Source organism: Tympanuchus pallidicinctus, unplaced genomic scaffold, assembly GCF_026119805.1.
Source record: "Tympanuchus pallidicinctus isolate F22 unplaced genomic scaffold, pur_lepc_1.0 scaffold15, whole genome shotgun sequence".
Taxonomy (NCBI): Eukaryota; Metazoa; Chordata; class Aves; order Galliformes; family Phasianidae; genus Tympanuchus; species Tympanuchus pallidicinctus.
The window spans coordinates 35,736,166-35,754,605 of NW_026294669.1; the positions used below are offsets into that span (position 1 = coordinate 35,736,166).

At 46.1% G+C, this 18,440-nt stretch overlaps 1 protein-coding gene across 9 annotated transcripts in view; it reads right to left on the bottom strand.

Annotated features, from left to right (window-relative positions):
- The window catches only part of HDAC4 (histone deacetylase 4), a 219,139-nt gene that overhangs the window by 107,081 nt on the left and 93,618 nt on the right, over nucleotides 1-18,440 (bottom strand). For all 9 annotated transcript variants that reach the window (XM_052675252.1, XM_052675251.1, XM_052675255.1 and 6 more), the window contains one exon: nucleotides 5,471-5,715. In XM_052675252.1, the coding sequence (XP_052531212.1) occupies nucleotides 5,471-5,715 (245 nt within the window). The remainder of the gene's footprint in view (nucleotides 1-5,470; nucleotides 5,716-18,440) is intronic.

The window sequence follows — 18,440 nt, forward strand, 5'->3', positions numbered from 1 at the left end:
AGAACACAGAGGCAGACACCTGGTATCTCCGGGCTTTTTAAGTTTCTCTTGAAAGCGGTGCAGACTGCAAGGAGTGGGTGCTCTGCAGAACAGTCACAAAATGGAGCTGAGGGAGTCTGGCTACATGGAGGCAGGTCAGATCCAACAAGCAGCTCAGCAGCACAACAGAAGGGGCAGCAGCAGGGCAGGACAGGCCTCTGGCCAAGGCTTCAAGGTGTTTCTTCAGCATCCCCAGCCTGCTGCATGGAGAAGGAAGCAGCCAGCAAAGACGTGGGATGAAAGCAGATGACACCAACTGTGTCAGCAGGTTTTTAACAGGAGTACTTTTTCCTGTTTGGAAAGTAAGAAACAACTCATCTCAAAGAGGCCACCAAGAAGAGACTGGGCAACACAAGGGCTGAAAAAGCAGGCACACTAACAGCTAAGGTCATCGCAGTCCTGTGAGCAAATCAACCAATTCAAGGGCAGCTGTCACCAAGTGAAAGCAAAGAGTAGCTTTTCACTTCAACATCAGCATGATACAAACCCTAGATATCGTTGGAAAGAAATTCCATTTTATTTACAGCATGGAAAATCTTTCAGATTCCCTGGAAGACCTCTACCCTCAAACAAAACGAAGGAATGGCTGGAGAGCTCCTCCCCATGTCTCTGAATAACCAACTCGGATGCTACCAGCTTCGGTATGTTATCTCCCCTCCATCAGTTCCATCAGAAGTCGTGCTAATGGAAAACACGTCATTTGAAAACAGCAAAAACAAATCCATTTCCCTGTGTTTTATCTGAATGTTGCTATATATAAAGCCAATGTCTGAAAACATTCCACATATTTTTATTTATTGGCATGAGGCCACTCAGCAGCACAAGCATACTGTTGAAAGTATGAAATTTCTGTGTTAATAAAAAAAAACCCCAACAATTCCAGCATCATTCCTTGGTGAACACTGTTACAGAGCTCCCTCCTATGCACAGTGCTATCACTTATGCACGAACCCACGATGTCTCTGAGCACCATATAGATGCACTTTTCTCTGCCTTATATACACACAAACAGCACTGTGCTCTAATACACACTCTGATAGTTTGTTACCTGATGCCAGAAAAAAAAAAGAAGAGTTGCATGGCAGAATTAACACCACTGCATTCCTCCAGGTTAAGACTTGAGTTTCACTAGGAACCGTGAGCCTTAGCTGCTTGCCTGCAGCCACCCCATCACCATCAGCAACTGCTGCAGCCTGCTGCCACGTGCTAACACTGATGTACGTCAGCATCCTGAAAAATTTTCCGGCTCTGGCTATAAAACAGCCAGAGCTCCTCCAAGCCCTGCTCCAACCTCGAGCAGCGCAAAGGCAGGGATGAGCTGCATCACCCACCAGGCATCTCGCTGCTCTGTGGAGCTCACGCTGCCCCAGATGCCTCCAGCACCGCCAAAGCACACGTCCTGCCCCTCTTCGATCGTTTAGCTCCAGCTCTTGACCAGAAGGCAAATGGAAAAGCTTTTGGTAACTTCCAGCTGATCTTGGCTGGGAATCAGTGACTCAGAAAGGAAAATATTCCCTGCCGGTGGCTTCACAATCAAAGGTCAGGCCGAGCTCACGCTGGAACCTGCAGAGAGCCTTTCCACAGTCTCACCGGCAACAGCCTGGGCGCCGGGCTCCTTGTTCCATCCTTGTTTTTATTTCAGAAGGCAGATTGGAAGGCTACAAGCACTGCTGCACATCTGGTGAGGCACGCCTCCGTGGAAAATCTGCTTCACCAAAGGTGAGTGGCTGTGCTGGAGCTGAGCTCCCGTCCATCCCTCCAGCCAGCCCGCTGCAGCCCGGTTCCCATCCTGCTCCACTTTCAGATGTCAAGTTGCAGCAATTTACAAAGCTGCACTGTAGTTGTGAAAGACAGTTTTCTGTATTTCCATATGGTGTGAAGTCTTCAGAAGGCTCAGCTAATTTTCCCTAAACAAGTCAGACTTTTCTCATTCCTCCCTGTGCGCGACGATCCCGCTCCCTCAACACGTCGAGCTGCAGCTACGTCCCATTACATCCTTTCCTTCCACAAACATCATTTTGCTCTCAGCCTGCTCCTCCAGATTGCACCATCTTCCGGAATGTGCCCCCTTTTACATGAAGACCATTTTTTCCTAACGTTAGTTCTACTCAAATGCGAGCAGCTGATGAGTGCCTGTGACAGCAGGGACGGATGGGGGGACAGGGGATGGCGGCCACCCGCCTGCTCCTGCTCTAGATCAGATGATTAAAGCCTGCTGGAATAAAACCAAGTTCTGGAAAATACCAGAACTTCAGATTAAGTTATCTACTGGAATAGAAATGCAGAAAAACATGCCAGCGTTTCTCAAGCCAAATTTAATTGACTTAAAAAGAATTTAAGATGTTTCTTATAGTACTGCTTTGGCTGGGCCGGAGAGGGAGAGATACCACCCCACTCCCTTAGCCTTCTCTTGAATCAGAAGTTTCTCTGCTCATACCAACAACATGGTATTCAAAAGAAAGAAAACAAACACAAATCACAATTGCAGCTGTATTAGCTGAGAGTTTAACACATGAAACAAAGAAGTGCTTTAAAATCTCAGCGCAGCTTGCTGCAACTCGAAAACGCTAAACACAAACTCTACCTCCTTTGGGTATAAGAACTGCTAAAGAAATGCATCAAAACCATCCCTATCCTCACCTCTACACCCTGTGTGTGACACTCTTTGGAGCAGACACCCAGCCGGCGTGTTCCTGTTGAAAAAACTATTCAACATCTACAAGTGGAAGAGTGCAAAGGGATTTGATCCAAACGTCTTGCCAAACGGGAGACCCAGTGCTGTATTTGCTCTGTGCATGCAGCTGCACCCAGAGGCTGCCCCACCACAACGAAATACAGTCCCTAGATTGTAGGTGTAGGCATGTCGTTTCAGAAACAGGCACCAGACAGGGTAAAGCACAGAAAGCCCTGCCTTTGCACTTGTTGGTTAAATGGATGCTAGGCAGCAATGAGAAAAGCCAAATTAATACATTCTAAGTAGCATCATCAAGATATGCAAAACACAGGAAGGTGCAGAACTCTCCTCTCATTGCGGAAACAGTCTGCAACAAAGCAATTTCAGAATTCAACAGCATGAATAACAAAGGTCCTGACCATTTCCAAGGAAACCAATGTCAGAGAGAAAGTCAAAGAACTGCCATTTTGTTTGATACGACTGTAAGGTTTGAACTTTTATGTTTGTATTTTAATTTTTGATCTGTCTCAGTACATTCTGAGGTTGTTCTGACATTGAAAGTTCTAGTTAATCTGCAGGAGCCACTATTTTTTTTTTTTTTTTAAAGCATGCAAGCTTGCAAGGTATGCAATTACCTTGCAGGAGCTGCTGAAAGATTGCTTTCTGCACCAAAAAACCCCAATATCTGGAGGGAGCTGAAAACATCTTAGAGCTAAAAGTGATGTCGCAGTAAGGCACACTGCAAGTCCACTCTAGTTGCCAGTGCTAACATGCAATCTTAACAGGAATCAGGCAAGCTCAGGCTCTCCTGCAGCCTTCAAGCAGGCTACACGTCTGCCTGAAGAGGAAATTGGAAATATAAATTTATTAATGAGAGTGACAGACACCTTCACTGCAGTGCTGTAAACTACTCAGGCTACAAAACAATATTTTCAGTTGAAGAAACTCATAACTACATCACTCAGTCTGAATTATTCCTGCATACTGAACCGTTTGCTTTGGAGACAAGAGACTAATGAAATTCTTAATCTCATCAGTGACAACATAAACCAATCATCTAATTCTGAGTGTCAGGGATTTGCTGTTTCCTTCTTACAGTTAATCTAAAGACTCAGCGTTGGGAGCGAACAGAAAAGATCAGGAACTGCATCCCTGTCTTGTGTTTCTGTTAAGAACACAATGGATCAGAGCTGCTCTGCAATAATGCTTTAGACCCATCATCTTCACGTGCACCAGCATTTAGGTCCCAACGACCTTAGGAGTGCTGTGCACCCCCAAGTCAGCAGCATCAACAGCAAAGAGGAGGATAAAAGCAGTGGGAAGCTCTCTTGACTCAATGTAGAGTCAGTCCTCCCCTTGCATGCTTGGAGCAGAGCAGTATGTACGCATGATTTTCTAAAAGCACATGAATTTCTCCATAAAAAACCTCTCCATCTTCATTCAGAGCCGCTTCTATACCATATTTCACATTTCAAACCCTTATGCTCAGATTTTTATTTCTTTCCTCTAATATTCTCTCCCCTCCCATGTTGTTTTTCATGAGCCATAAAGCAGCTGAACAGCTCTGAGTTCAGAGTTCAAATATGTGGTTGTAAGTTTAATTTCTCCAGACAAACTAACAAATTCCCTGCACTTACAGCCACTGCACCAAGAGCAGCTGTCAGCCTCTGAAACTCAGTAACCAAAAAACTGGTGAATCTAGCATCCAAATGCTGACCGACGAACACAAACACAAGAAGTTTGCTCTCACAAAAAACCTACATTCCTAATTGCTCACTGATTGGTCTGGGGTTTGTTTTCTTTGTGAGATACTGTGGGATTGACTTATTTTAATATAACATGCCATTTCATTTTAAAAGAAATTCTGGGCAAGATGACACACTTACTACAGGAGATGGCCTCACAGGTCATCATCCTTCGTTGTACAGGATTGCTTCATTTCTATTTTAAGTTTTTATCCAACCAGCCCTACAGACTAGAGGAAGACCTTCATTACTTCATGGTCTAGATATACCATGAGAACTGGCTTCTTAAAACTTGATCTTGATTTTCTTCTAATGCAGACTTTTACCCAAATCAGCTTACATATAGGCACACATGTACACAACAATTACACACGCACCCACACACATCTGTGCATACAAACATTTGCATGTACATCAGTGCATATACACACGCACCTCCCCACACCTCTGTCCCAAAGACAGCAGACTGCAGGCAGGACCCACTAAGGACAAAGGCATTTGCTGTTAGTCAATCTACTTTCAAACTGCCTGTATTCTCGCAAAGGCAGGCTAATAACTGTGCTTGAAAAGTCTGTAAATAATACAACATTAACTTTTAATCCTATCTTCCCCGCTCTGACATATACTTTATATTAAAATGAAAGTTATATAAGGTTGAATTGAGGTTGCTTTTTAATATTACATTAACACTATTTACCATGTGCCATGCTAATCCCCCTTTGAAAAGGGAGCCTATTAGCAATTCTGAAAGCTTATGTTACCATAGCAATAGTCTATCACTGTGAAATATTTATATAACGTCTAACATTTTCACTATGCAACAGCCATCTTCTGAACTGCACTTCCTACTTACCCAGTGTGTAAAAAGATTTCCTTTTTGCCCTGCATGACGGAGCCAGGTAAAGTGCCCGGCCTGAGAGCTGAACTGGGAAAGCCTTGTGGCGTGCCGAGCCCAGAATGTCATCTCCATCCCAAACCACAGCCCCCCGCAGCAGGGCTGCCTGCCGCTTACCTTGATGTGCTCGTGCAGCTGGGCCTCGTGCTGCCTGGAGAGCTGCTCGTGCTGCCGCTGGAACTCGGCAATGAGGATCTGCCTCTGGATCTGCTGCTTCTGCTTCAGCGCCAGGAGCTCCTGCTGCAGCTGCTGCTCACGGAGCGTCGGCTCTGTCACAGGCATGGGGAACTGGTGGTCCAGGCGCAGATCCATCGGGACTGAGGTTGGGGCAACTTGCAAGGGCAGTGCTGTGCTCACGTCAACTGCAGATGGAGAACACACGGGAGAGATGAGCGGTAAAAAAGCACTATGGGAGACAGAGCTCAAGCAGTTTTTCTCCAGCCACCGTCTCCTATGAATACGTGCATTTTCTCAGTGCAAAAACTTCAGTGAACTGCACGTGACCCTACTTGTTATCACTCCAAGCCTGTGTATTCAAGCACACGTCCCTGTTGCACTCTTCTAGCATCACTTGAGATTAGATGGATAAATATTACTCCGGGACTTCACAGCAAAGATCCATCTTGTCTTACAGCTGATCAATTCATACACTCTTACGGTCAGGAACATGAAGCTCTCAATAAAAATTACCCAGAAAAATCACTACACACTGTATCCTTCATAATATTTTTCTGAAAGGAGCTTGAACAAAAGCAAATGGATAATGAAGGGCTCCTGTGACAATCTAGAGTTCGCTGCTGCAACAACCAGACAGGCGTAAATGTTTGGGCCCGGGGAAGTGCCCCAACGTGCCTCTAACTCAGACTCTGAGGGAGACAATGCTGAAACACAACCAAGAAAAGGGCAAAGGACAGCAAATTTCCCTACAAATTAAGCTCTTATTTCATTTTAAGCCTGACCAGGTAGTACTCCAGCCACCTTTTCAGGGAGGTGAGACAAGCACACGGAGCGAGCAGCCCACATCCTTCCATCCACTGCACTCTCTGGGGCACCTGGACCCAGCTACACAGCACCCAACACAAACAAGGATGCTTGTTTTTGCTGTCAGCACCTTTGCCATGCAACACCACAGCACGCAGCCAGATTTGGGCTGGGAGGAGCACAAGGTGCCCACAATGAGACCCGCAGGCACCTACCTGCACTTTGCCCAGGGAAAGGAGCTCAGCTCATGCAGGGAGGAGGAGGCTGCTCTTGGGTGGAAATATTTTCTGTAAAAGGTCACCTTGCTGGAAGTGCTGCCGTTATTCAGCCCATGAGTTCTTCCCCCGTGTTTTCCTTCCTGCATCCCTCTCTCCAGGGCTCTCACCTGCAGGGCAGGCTGGCAGCACAGAGTGTGGGGCAGTGCCTGGTGTGGCTCTCAAAAACCCAACCGAATCATCTGAATCTAAGCATTATGGCTCTCACACTCTCACACTAACGTGAGGACCGAATGTTGTGACAGATGCTGAGTGGCTGCTCTTGGAACAGCAGCAACTTCGTTTGGCAGCAAATACTGGGGACTTTGTGCTTCAGCCCCATTTTCTGCAAGTGTAGCAGCTTCACAGCAAGGTTCAGACTCATCTCTAAAAGAAGATGGAACCGAATTAAACAACTCAGCAGGGCTTTACTCTACTTCAGCCCACCAAATCATAGGATCACAGGATGGCCTGGGTTGCAAAGGAGCACAATGCTCATCCAATTCCAACTCCCTGCTGTGTGCAGGTCGCCAACCAGCAGCCCAGGCTGCCCAGAGCCACATCCAGCCTGGCCTTGAATGCCTGCAGGGATGGGGCATCCACAGCCTCCTTGGGCAACCTGTTCCTGTGCCTCACCACCCTCTGGGTGAAAAACTTCCTCCTAATATCCAACCTAAACCTCCTCTGTCTCACTTTAAAACCATTCCCCCTTGTCCTATCACCATCCACCTTCACAAACAGCCATTCCCCCTCCTGTTTATTCACTCCCTTCAAATACTGGAAGGCCACAATGAGGTCTCCCTGCAGCCTTCTCTTCTCCAAGCTAAACAATCCCAGTTCCCTCAACCCTTCTCCATAGGACAGCTGCTCCAGCCCTCTGACCATCTCAGTGCTCTCCTCTAGACCCACTCCAAGTCCTTCCTGTGCTGGTGGCCCCAGGCCTGGAGATGGGGCCTCACAAGAGCCGAGTAGAGGGGGACGATCACCTCCCTGTCCCTGCTGGCCACCCCTTTTTTAATGCAGCCCAATCAAACCCCAAGTGATCAGAAAGCAAACCCTGATGTAACAAACACATGAACCCACAGCTTCTCCCAGCCTGCCTTCTTCCCTGTCCAAAGGCACACATTGTATTTTTCCAGAGCTCCTGGACACACCAGAGTATGGTTTGCTGTAACTCCATAGTCCCAGAGCTGGAGAAGAGCTCCAAGAATTTAATGCGGGAGGATCAAACCCACCGACCAGGACAGCAAACCAGGCTCTCACTACCTAGAAGCACGGGAGCTGGGAGCTCAAACTGTGCCAGTGACAAATTGTCCCGCTCTGCTCCACAACAAGGGCCCGAACCCGCAGAGAAAGGCAGCCGATCTCCCGGGAAGACCCAACAAACGCTCCGTTTCCCGGAGCTGGGGACAGCAGCACGCAAGCCTCCCCAGCGCCTGGCACTGCGCACAGCTGGGGCGCCGTGGCCACAGCTCCCATTCATCGCCCCGCAGAGCTGCGTCATCCCGGCCTCTTGCTATTTCGGTCTCAAGAAACTCTTGGAAACGCCATGAGTTCCCAACAGAAGCTGCGAGCGCTTCTGACCTGCGGGGCCCTCCCGAAAACAATAAAACCTTCTCTAGTTAATGAACGCATCATCAAAACAAAAAAAGCCTGTATTCTTATGAATTTTTTATGGTAGACTAGAAAATTGCTTTTATAGGTTCTGCCTTGAGAACATATTAATACAATCAGATTCATGACGTTAGCAAAAGCACAAAGACTATATTCAGAGTTTTAATGAGAAATGCCAAACCCATGAATTACAAGACAAGATCTCAATTATGAATAATAAACTATCTCGTGTTACCCTGCCTCTTCCTTCACTGTAAGAACACAACGCAAAAAACAGGAGGAATTATCAGCATTATTATTATTTAACCCAGGCGTGCAAAGATTTTTTCCACAGTCCGGTTACCATTATTTTTACACCAAGTTGGAAACACTCTGATGCTTTTCCCTCCCCGCATAAATAAAACATGGCTATACATCAAAGGCCGCCTGCGTGCCGCACGTTAATTAAGACCTAAAGCATTCCAGCCCTCATCGATTGCAGGCACAGAGCGGCCTCGTGGCTGGGACTGTAAATTTGGCATCTCCCAGCTCTGCCCACACCATCTATCAGATCAACAGAGGACGGAATCTATCAGTTAAATGTATTTGCTGTAACAGACCGATCAGCTCAGTTTGCAAAGCAAGGGTCCATTTCCTACAGAAAATGTCTGGCATTAAAATCATTTCACATCAAGGCTGCATATAAATACATTATCAGAGTCGTACGTTGGGCTTGTCTGCAACAGAAAAATCACCTCTCTGCAAGCATCGGGCAGTTTGGAAGGGATTAGAAGAGGGAGATGCTATTTAGATATGTGCATGCATTATTTAAATAAGAACTGCAGTAATAACTGTATTTTCTCCCTCTTCTCCGAAACGGCATTTTCTTGGAAGTCCTTAAAGGACTGACAAAATAGAAGGATTCAGTCCTGAAAGCATGCTGAGATGTACGATAAAAGAAAATTTCAGTATGAGAAGGACACGGGATATCTGAAACATTTAAATTCAAACCTTGTTTCAGCGTAACCTTTACTGAAGCTGAACTTTAAGAACATTTTCAAAACTACTTCTTTAAAAACCAAAAGCTGTCGCCAGAAGGACTCTTTTCATTTCAATTTAAGCAGCACAGAAAGCTGCCTCCCCTCTATTTCAAACTAGCATCAGCTTCAAATAGAAAGTGCAAGGAACGTGCTCCCCGAGACCCCCCTCCCTCCAGCTCAGAAGGCCCCAGATCCACTGCTGGAGCTGCAAGAGGACAGAAAGTGACAAAGAGGAAGGGAATCACAGACATACCACCACATGCCGTGACAGCATGAGCTTAGCAACCCAGGCACACCAAACCCTGCTGGGCGAGCAATTGGGCTCCCATAGAAACCCACAGCTCCGTGGGGCTGTGACTGGACATCCCTGGCCAGCACTTTCCAGACACCACTGACTCAGCTTCTCCCCCGTGCTTTATTTCCAACTAATGAGTTTGCTTTCTAATTACTGGTGTGCCAGTGTTGCCCTCTGGCCGGATTTTGCCAATAGCAGAGCAGCAGCCACTCAGCAACAGTCAACAAAAACTGCAAAAGCGAGAGTCTGTGCTGTGCAGCCTGATGGCTGGGGACGTGCGTGCACAGACCTCAACCCAAGCTTGATTTTCGGCTGCTTGCATGCAGGTTCCAAAACCACGTCGTTCAATTTGCAGGGGAAGAAGGCACGCCACCAGGCTCAGGGCAGCGGTCCCAGGCAGGCGGCTGTGACCGTCACCCTGCGATGGGGACACAGCTCTGCTTGCACAGCTCGGCTTCCCAAAATGTCACAACTTGCCGAAACACGGAGAGACAGTGAGATCAGGGCTATTAATAGCAACAAGCTGCTGCAGTATCTGCCTGCAGTGCCAGGATGAAAGCAGCATGCATGGTGCTGTGTGCACCGTAAGGAAACGGCTGAGAGCACTGCGCAGCGCTGTTAGAACGCCTGGAAGACAGAGCTGCTCTGAGCCGACAGCACGCTGATTACTACAGAATGCCTCAAGGATAAGCAGTATTTCTCCAGAAGAGAACGGTGAAAAAAAAGGTCGCGTATCACCAAATGCATTTGGGCCACTCTCTAGGCTCAATCTCAGCCTGATCCCTGAGCTTGGCCATGGCACACTGCAGGCATCCGAGGGAGATGCAGGCCGCCATGATTCCTCCTCCCCTCAGCCTCCTCTGCTCCACGCTGAACAAACCAAGGGACCTCAGCCGCTCCTCACGCACCCTGCCCTCAGACTCTTCCCCATCTCTGCAGCCCTCCTTTGGGCCTTCTCATACTGTGGCAGCCAACCTGCCCCGAGTGCTCGAGGGCACACCAGGCAGGGCAGAGCAACACGATTCCTTTCCTCACCTGGCTGGCAGGGCCGGGTCTGTTCAGAAACAAGAGTTTTAAAGGAAGAAGGTTTTAACCTCTACATAAAACTAAAACAACGTTCCCCTAGTCCAATCAGGAGATGGAGCCATCCGCCAGAAGCAATCAGCTCAGCACACACCGTTATTTTTGCAGAACTGTGTGGGTGAATGCGAAAGCAGCCTGGATCCTTCCTCAGCACACAAGCCATGAGCAAACAGCAGTGAGATTTCCTGCGAGCACCACACATGCTGCAGTTCAGCAAGGGCTGGAGTCATTCCCCACTATGAGAACATGTCATGCTGCATGAATGGGAACCGAAATTAATCATCCCATCAGCCACTGAAACACATCGTGAGGCACCACACCGTAGGCAACAGATGGAGCTTTAAATGTCACTCATTCATTCATGGCAAAGAAAGTTTCTTCTCATTACTACCAAGACCTGAAGTCACGATCAGGATACAGGCATTCTGGATTTCAAGAATCAACTTTTTTTTATCCTAATACCTTTTCTTGCAGATTGCTCGTTAACATGTATTAGCAACCTGTGAAAGATAAGCATGCATGTTTTATTCATGAATGCAAGGAAATTAACACTGTAAGACCTGACCACATATCCCACTCTCTCCATCTTAGGCTTCAAACATTAGAAAGCATCTCTATAGTAAAAGAAGAAAAAGAAGTCACTCAACTACATCAACAACAGACACGGATATAACACACACTCTGCAGTGTTTTGTAACCTCAGAACAGCACATCACAGTTGGGAAAAATGCACTCTCCCAGCTACATACCAGGATCCTACAGGCAGGATGCATTTCTAAGGGTCCCATCTGAAGGACCACGAAAAACTTGGGGGCTTGAAGCACCCTGATCAGCTGAGTACCTTCTGAGCTATGTCCTTCTGCAGCAGGAAAGCCAAGCACTTCGCAAATGAAACAGCACTGCAGAACGCACAGAACAGGAAATAAATCCTTAACGAGACTCTGAGGATTTCACATTATAGCACCTGCAGGAAGGCCAAGCATCAACCCTTGATCAAGAGATGAGCATGGGCAGGACAGAATGCTCCAGAGGGAGACATTTCCTGCACTGCTGCCTCCTTTTCTCACTGTTCCAATCAACACCTTTAACAAATGAAGATGATGACAGTTCTTTTACTGAAATTTTTTAAAAATGGAATCGAAAGAGTAAGCCTGGAACATATCTCACTTTAAACTTCATACAACCGGGGCGAGTCCTTCCTCACACAGTTCCCTTGTGCCACCCTTTTGTCCTGAGGGGAACAGCCAAGTGAAAGCCACCTGAGTCTCCATGGGGAAAGTGCCTAAATAAATAAATACTAATTCTGAAGATATTAAAAAGAAAAAAAAATAAAATCATACTGTCCTTCTTCAAGGACATACCTCGGAACATAATTTTGCCTGCATTCTCATTTCAAGCATTATTCAACAAATGAACCTCTTTGATCCATCTGTCTGGGTGTTGGCTTCAGAGACTCCTCACTTTACCAGATACCCGACAGAAAAGGGAGGTAACAAACCCACAAGATTTTTCCAATGCTTTTTCTAATCTTACCCTGACCTTTCCTGAAGGGAAAACAGTACTTTAGAAAGGAGGGCAGGGGAGATGGGAGAGGAAAAGGAATCAAGTCTCATCTTGAGATAATACATCAAAAACACCACCCAACCAGGTATGCACAGCAGGGCTTGAGGAACCTGGGCAACCTGATCTAGTGGGTGGCAACCCTGCTCACAGCAGCAGGGTCGGAACTGAATGATCTTGAAGGTCCTTTCCAATCCAAGCCATTCTATGGCACGCAGCAGAACTGAGGCTACACAGATGTTTGGACAACCTGATGAGCCAGCAAAGCAGTGACCCTACATCATTAAGAATACAGCAGGTGAAGCAGCTACAGGGCATCTCAGGAGTGCCAGGAGTCACAGAGGACTTCTAGGAGGATGGCACATGCTGCATCTCCTCCTCACTCTGATGTTTCAAGGTTCTCCCATTGTAACCCCTGCTTTGCAGACAGAGGAAGGGCATGCTGGGGCAAGATCACAGAATCATAGGATCTTCTCAGTCGGAAGGGATCCTTACAGGCCGTCTGGTCCAACTCCCCTGCAGTGAACAGGGACACCTACAGCTCCAAAGGTGCTCAGAGCCCCCTCCAGCCTGACCCCGGGTGTCTCCATGGACAGGGCATCCACCAGCTCTTGGGGCAACCTGTGCCAGTTCCTCACCCCCTGCATTGTAAAAAACTTCTTCCTTATATCCCATCTAAACCTCCACTGCTATAGTATGAGACCATTTCCCCTTGTCCTCTCATCACAGGCCCTGCAAAAGTCTGTCCCCTTTCGACACTGAAATGCTGCTATCAGGTCTCCAGTAGATGCAATGAGAACTGAAATGGTTTGCCTGCAACTTGGGATGGTGCCAGCTGGTGAACAGCCAGGCCATTTGAACGAGTTGTGCGATAAAAGCAGCTCTTGCTCGGAGGAAATGCTGTCAGCTTCCCAAAGAGATGGAGAGAAGCTGGGAGATCAAAGACACCTATCTGTTGCTGGAGAAATGCTGGTCCCCTGCCAAAACCTTGCGGAGCACACACAGCCAGCCAGCCCGCCTTCCTGTGCCTGCTGCATCCACCAATTCACCAGGCAAGACACTCAGGCTTGCCAAAAGGGGAAAAGCAGCAGCACCAACAGTGCAGAGCACAGGGCTGGTTGCCACCAAGGGAACTGCACAGCCTCTGAGATCAGCATGGTTGCTCTGTGAGAGCCAAGGCTTTAGCTAACAGCTCGAGATCTAATGCACTGATTTATCCAGAACGTAAGCAAGAGTATGCAACTCCCCATGATCAAAAGAAAATGTAAAATGGAATTCTAAGGAATTTCCCTCCCCATTATATGCGTGTGCTGTAGTGTGCCAAAAAGATATATTCTGACTGTTTCAGGCCTGGTTATTATTAATAGGCTAGGTAGCTAATTTATATCACCACTCAAGTGATAGAGACTCCCAGCTTTACAGCAGGCACTGAAACATGCAATGCAATCTCTTCAGTCATGGAAAAGCAGCAAAAATAGCAGCTAAATCACAAGCTGTAAGAGGAAAGAGTTCAGCAGCTCTCACAGAATTTCATGGATTGCTGAAAGGCTGCAGTGTTTTCAACAGTTTATTAGAAATCAAGATCCTGGTCCCACACAACCAGCATATGTTCAAGCAGGCAAATAGCCACAGCTTTCTGTATTGCCCTCTGGGGGCTTTTGTTCTCAAGCAATTCTAACACACAGGTGCATAAGCTGTATCAGGACCCAGGATGGTACTTCTAATCCACTCAGAACGAATAAAATTAAAGATAGATAGATATATATATATATGCTATTTTAAGAGAAGGTAAAAACCAAACAGCTTTCTAGAAGAATTCAGACAAACACAGAACAGTCAGATTCCAGGACATAATGGAGAGATTACGCCGAAGCCCTTCCTCGCTTCCCCAAAATGAGCAAATGTTGTCTTTCAGCTCCTCAACACAAACACTTAATAAAACTCTCACTTCAGATTTCTGTAAAAAAAAAAAACTTTCTTAAAAAGAAAAGAAAAGCACCAGATAAAAGTGAGCGTATTTAAACACAGCCGGCTGATAAAGGACAGAGTAATTACAAAACCCTTTTGTGAAGGAAACCCATCTGAACCAGCATGGACTAAGAGAAACAATCAGCCTTTCAGTTAACTGGATCCAAAGCCTGAAGAGCGGATGGCAGATTTCTCTTGCACCCCCCATCCTGGTAGCACTCCATGCATGACGAGTTTCCCAGTGTCACAGCAACGATTCTCACTCAAAGCAAGCTTTTTCTTGGCATTTATGTACAGCCTTCAAGCCACTGACATCAGCATGGCCTTTTAAAGATGGAACAACAATTCAGCAGTCATCCTGCTGAAAACATCCCCAGCCTGGGAAGACAAGAACATTATTTTCTTTACTGTATTACATAGGCACTTCTTCCCATGTCGAGAGCCAGAGTGACACAGGGATGAATTTTAACACAAGAGCTTCAACAGAACAGAACCACAACAATGCAACAGTTCAGATTCAGATTCAGTTATAATTCCACCGAATTTTGAATTCTGTTCCTTCCAGTTTCTAGAATTAAAGTTGTATTTTATTAAAACGTAGAAGCTGGGTGGTTGCCAGCAGCATCTGAATGATGACAGAAAAATGACTGCTGTCACTGCCCATCCACCCCGTGCATGCAAGTCTTTAAGCAACCTGTTGCAATTAAAGAGTCCGAGCCATTGAGAACAATATTTGAATTTAGCAAAGCACTACATATATGAATAGTAGGTCAAGCACTCACAATGACCATTTCCTAGCTTTCCCAACATCAATGAAATGTGGAACACAAAATGTGTCCTGCCTACCCCTCACCATTTCTCCTGACATTCAGCTACAGTTTACCTGCTGACTAATGTGTAAAAGCAAGAAAAAAGTACATACTTATTGTAGGGCTCACAAAAATAGCTTGCCCTAAAAAAAAAAAAAGCTCTGTCCCCTTCCTATATTTTCCTTCTGTTGGATGACTGCTTAACTACAACTGAATGCTGGAGCAACGACCAGCACTCCCACCAGGCTCTGCAGTGGAGGGCAGTACTCTACTGTGATGCGTACCATCAGTGAAACAAAACACACTTACTTAAAGGGTGGATGGAAGAGGACAGACATCTAAATGAGGTCCCTCTTCTCCTATTCCTTCATTGTGTTTTCACCATCTTCTCCACGGCACCCATCAGTCTCCAAAACCTTGGTGGCATGCATGGAAGAGCAGGAAGCTGGGCAGCAGCTGGGCGCAGAAGCGAAAGCTTCAACTTTGCTTTGACACCACTACAAGAAACTTTTCCGACATTCTAACTCAGGAAATAGTAAGAGTTTCTTCCACAAGAAGAAACAAGATGTTGTGAGAAACAAAGGTGAGAGACTCTACCTGTAAGTCTGGAGATATATATGTATCCTTACCCAAAATAAAACAACTGGAAATATATACAAAATAAACTGGAACACAGGGCAGGAGCCAGTAACAACCCTGGGGAGCTTCTCAGCAGGAGAGGGAGGCCAGCACAGGGAGGAGGAGGATGCTTCCCATCACATCTCCTTTCTCTGAAGGTTTAGAACGGGATCAGCATCCCTGCTCTCCCCAGAGGGAAACAAGAGCAGCAGAAAAGCAAAGGCTGGGTACGAGCTTATCAGAGTCTGTCTGCAGACCCAGAATCTATTTTTACAGCACATTTCAATACCTGAAACGTGTGACAAAAATGGAACGTTCAGTTCTTCTAAACGCTTCAACATTTCTATACAAAAATTTGTTTCAAAGGTGGCAGCCAGAGCTAACCAGGCAGATGATCACTCCCAAACCACAGCTTCTTCTGATTAAATTCCTGCTTGATACGATACACAATTCATCTCTGTTGATTATGTTCTCTACAAATACTAGCTTATTTTTAGGTCACTTTAGGTAAGCATCATTTGTAGCCTCATTCCTCTCATCTGAAACTGTTTTTTAGGAAATGTCCAAAAGCCATTTGCATTAAATCTTTTTTTCTTCTGAGCAATACAAATCTGAAAAAAACAAAGAAGGACAAAGCTGCTGAAGAGGCACAAATGGCAGTCCAGCAAGTGGCATCAGATCGTGCTTAACTCTGGGGCAACTCACCATTGAACACACTGCATGTATGAAAATGAGCTGCTTAGCTCTCTTTAGAGCATCAACCTCAGAAAAGCAATTCTTGCTCACAAATCCTAAAAATAGACATAGTGTAAAGAGAATTTTAATTATAAATACTGCTGATAAAAATTCACAGTTCCAGTAACTAGTTTTTAAAATGAGTGTTGAACTCGAGCAGCCACAGAGAAGACGACCACAACGGCCAGAAGGCAGTGGAGAACACACCACTGTGATGGATGTGAGGTGGGTAAATCCATGGAAACTGCAAAGCTATCAGGTTATAACCTGCAAGCAAGAGGGCTCTTGAGCAGCAGCGGAGGGCCTTTCAGCTGGAAGAAGCAAGTTTAGCTGAGGTCAAAGTAATTATCAAGATGGAGACGCATAGTAACTACTGAGAGGAGTGGTACATCTGCCCCCCTCACTTCACAACTCTGTCTTACCAGATGGAAATCCTTTGCAAAACATAAGGAACTGACCTAAATGTTTCTGGATGGCATTTAGTTTTAAATATAGTGCAAAGCCAGGCAAGATAGTCCAATACCTTTCTATGTGATGGACTCCTAGAGTAAATTCAGAGCTGCAAGATGAATCCCAGATCACGCATCTCCTGCCATGCCAGAAGCCGTTGCCTGAAGGTCATACAAAGCTCTTACATCCTGCAGCATGCCAAGGCTGCAAAAGCCCCTTTGCTTTGCTCTGCTCTGCTCTCCCAGCTCCCAAAGGAGCTGGAATGGAGCTTCAGAAACAACCGTTACCAGAGAGGGAAGAAAAGAGTTACGCAGAAAGTTTATTAACTATCCTCTGATCATCCTCTGTACCACCACAGTGGGGAAAAAACAAGCATGCAATTCCATAATTTACCCAAACATAAGCTCTCACTGCACAGGAGTGCTCCAGTCTCTTCCTAGAGGCTGCTCCTTCCCCAGCACACCGTACTGCCCTGAACTCTGAGCCTTAAGATTACAGATTAGTTCTCAGCATTTCCAAAACACCTTTGTTACAAGTTTGTGTATGAAGAACCTTCTAGAAAGAGGGAGATTTCTGTGTTTGCCTATGGGTCAGACCACCCATCTGAACGACAAAGAAAACAAGTAGAACCTAATGCACAGTAAGTTTAATGTAAATGTTTCCATGCTGAAATAAAGCAGGCTTAAATCACTGCAAGTCTAAATCCTCCCATGATTTAGCATGCTTTAATTTGCATGTTTCCACTTCACAGCTGATTTGCCTCAAGCTTGCTTCACTCAAGGTAGCAGGCTTTCACTGCAGAGCCCTGCTTTGGCAGGTATCGTGCGAGAGCACCGTCCCCACTGCGCTGATCTGAAGCCTTGCAAAAAGCCAAGGAGATCTGCTAAAGCCTTCACTGCTCATGCATAAGGTACTTGGGAATCCAGAAGCGATGCCTAAAAACAAGGGAGGGCTGGAGCAGCAGGAGCTGGTAGTTCTCCAGCCTTCTGTGGCAGAGGGGGTCCTGCCACCCGCACCCTGTTTCAGCAGAACAGTCCATCCCCAGTGGGCACTGTGAAACTGGGTTATTGAATGACCAGAGAAATGGGTGCTGCTCTGCAAGAGGAGGCAAAAACTAAACAGAACGGAATCGGTTTGGCAAGAACCAGGCTGGTAGGTACAGAAAGCTGCTCGGACTAATCTGATCCAATGGATGACCTTCCTGCCACCGCAGCATCTGTCTGACTAGATAGCCTTCAAGGGTTTCTTCCAACCCAAATCACTCTGTGATTCTCTAATTTCTAAGAGATGTGTATATGAAGTAACTGTAAAGAAGCACTATTTGCTGATAGTACATTATTTAGCAAGGAAGTTGAGCCCTATTTCCAGGGAGAAAGCATATAAATAGGAAAGACCAGAGCTGTTTCCCACAAGACACTTAGGCCTTCAAACTGACACAGAAGGTCTGCTGTAACAACTTTGCTTACAGATAAAAATGGAACGAGATAAATCTGACTGCAGTTGCAGGCAGGAAATAATATCTGATCAGCAGAGTGTACTTACAGGTAGCAAAACTCATCCTTGGCCTTACCCAAACTTTGACTTCCTTGTACAATCAACATTTTGTCAGAAATGTTGTCTCTGAAGCTTTAGGTGACATTACATTTGTCTGTACTGCATATTTCTGGAGAACAAGCCTGCTGTATTTGGTAGGTCACTTTG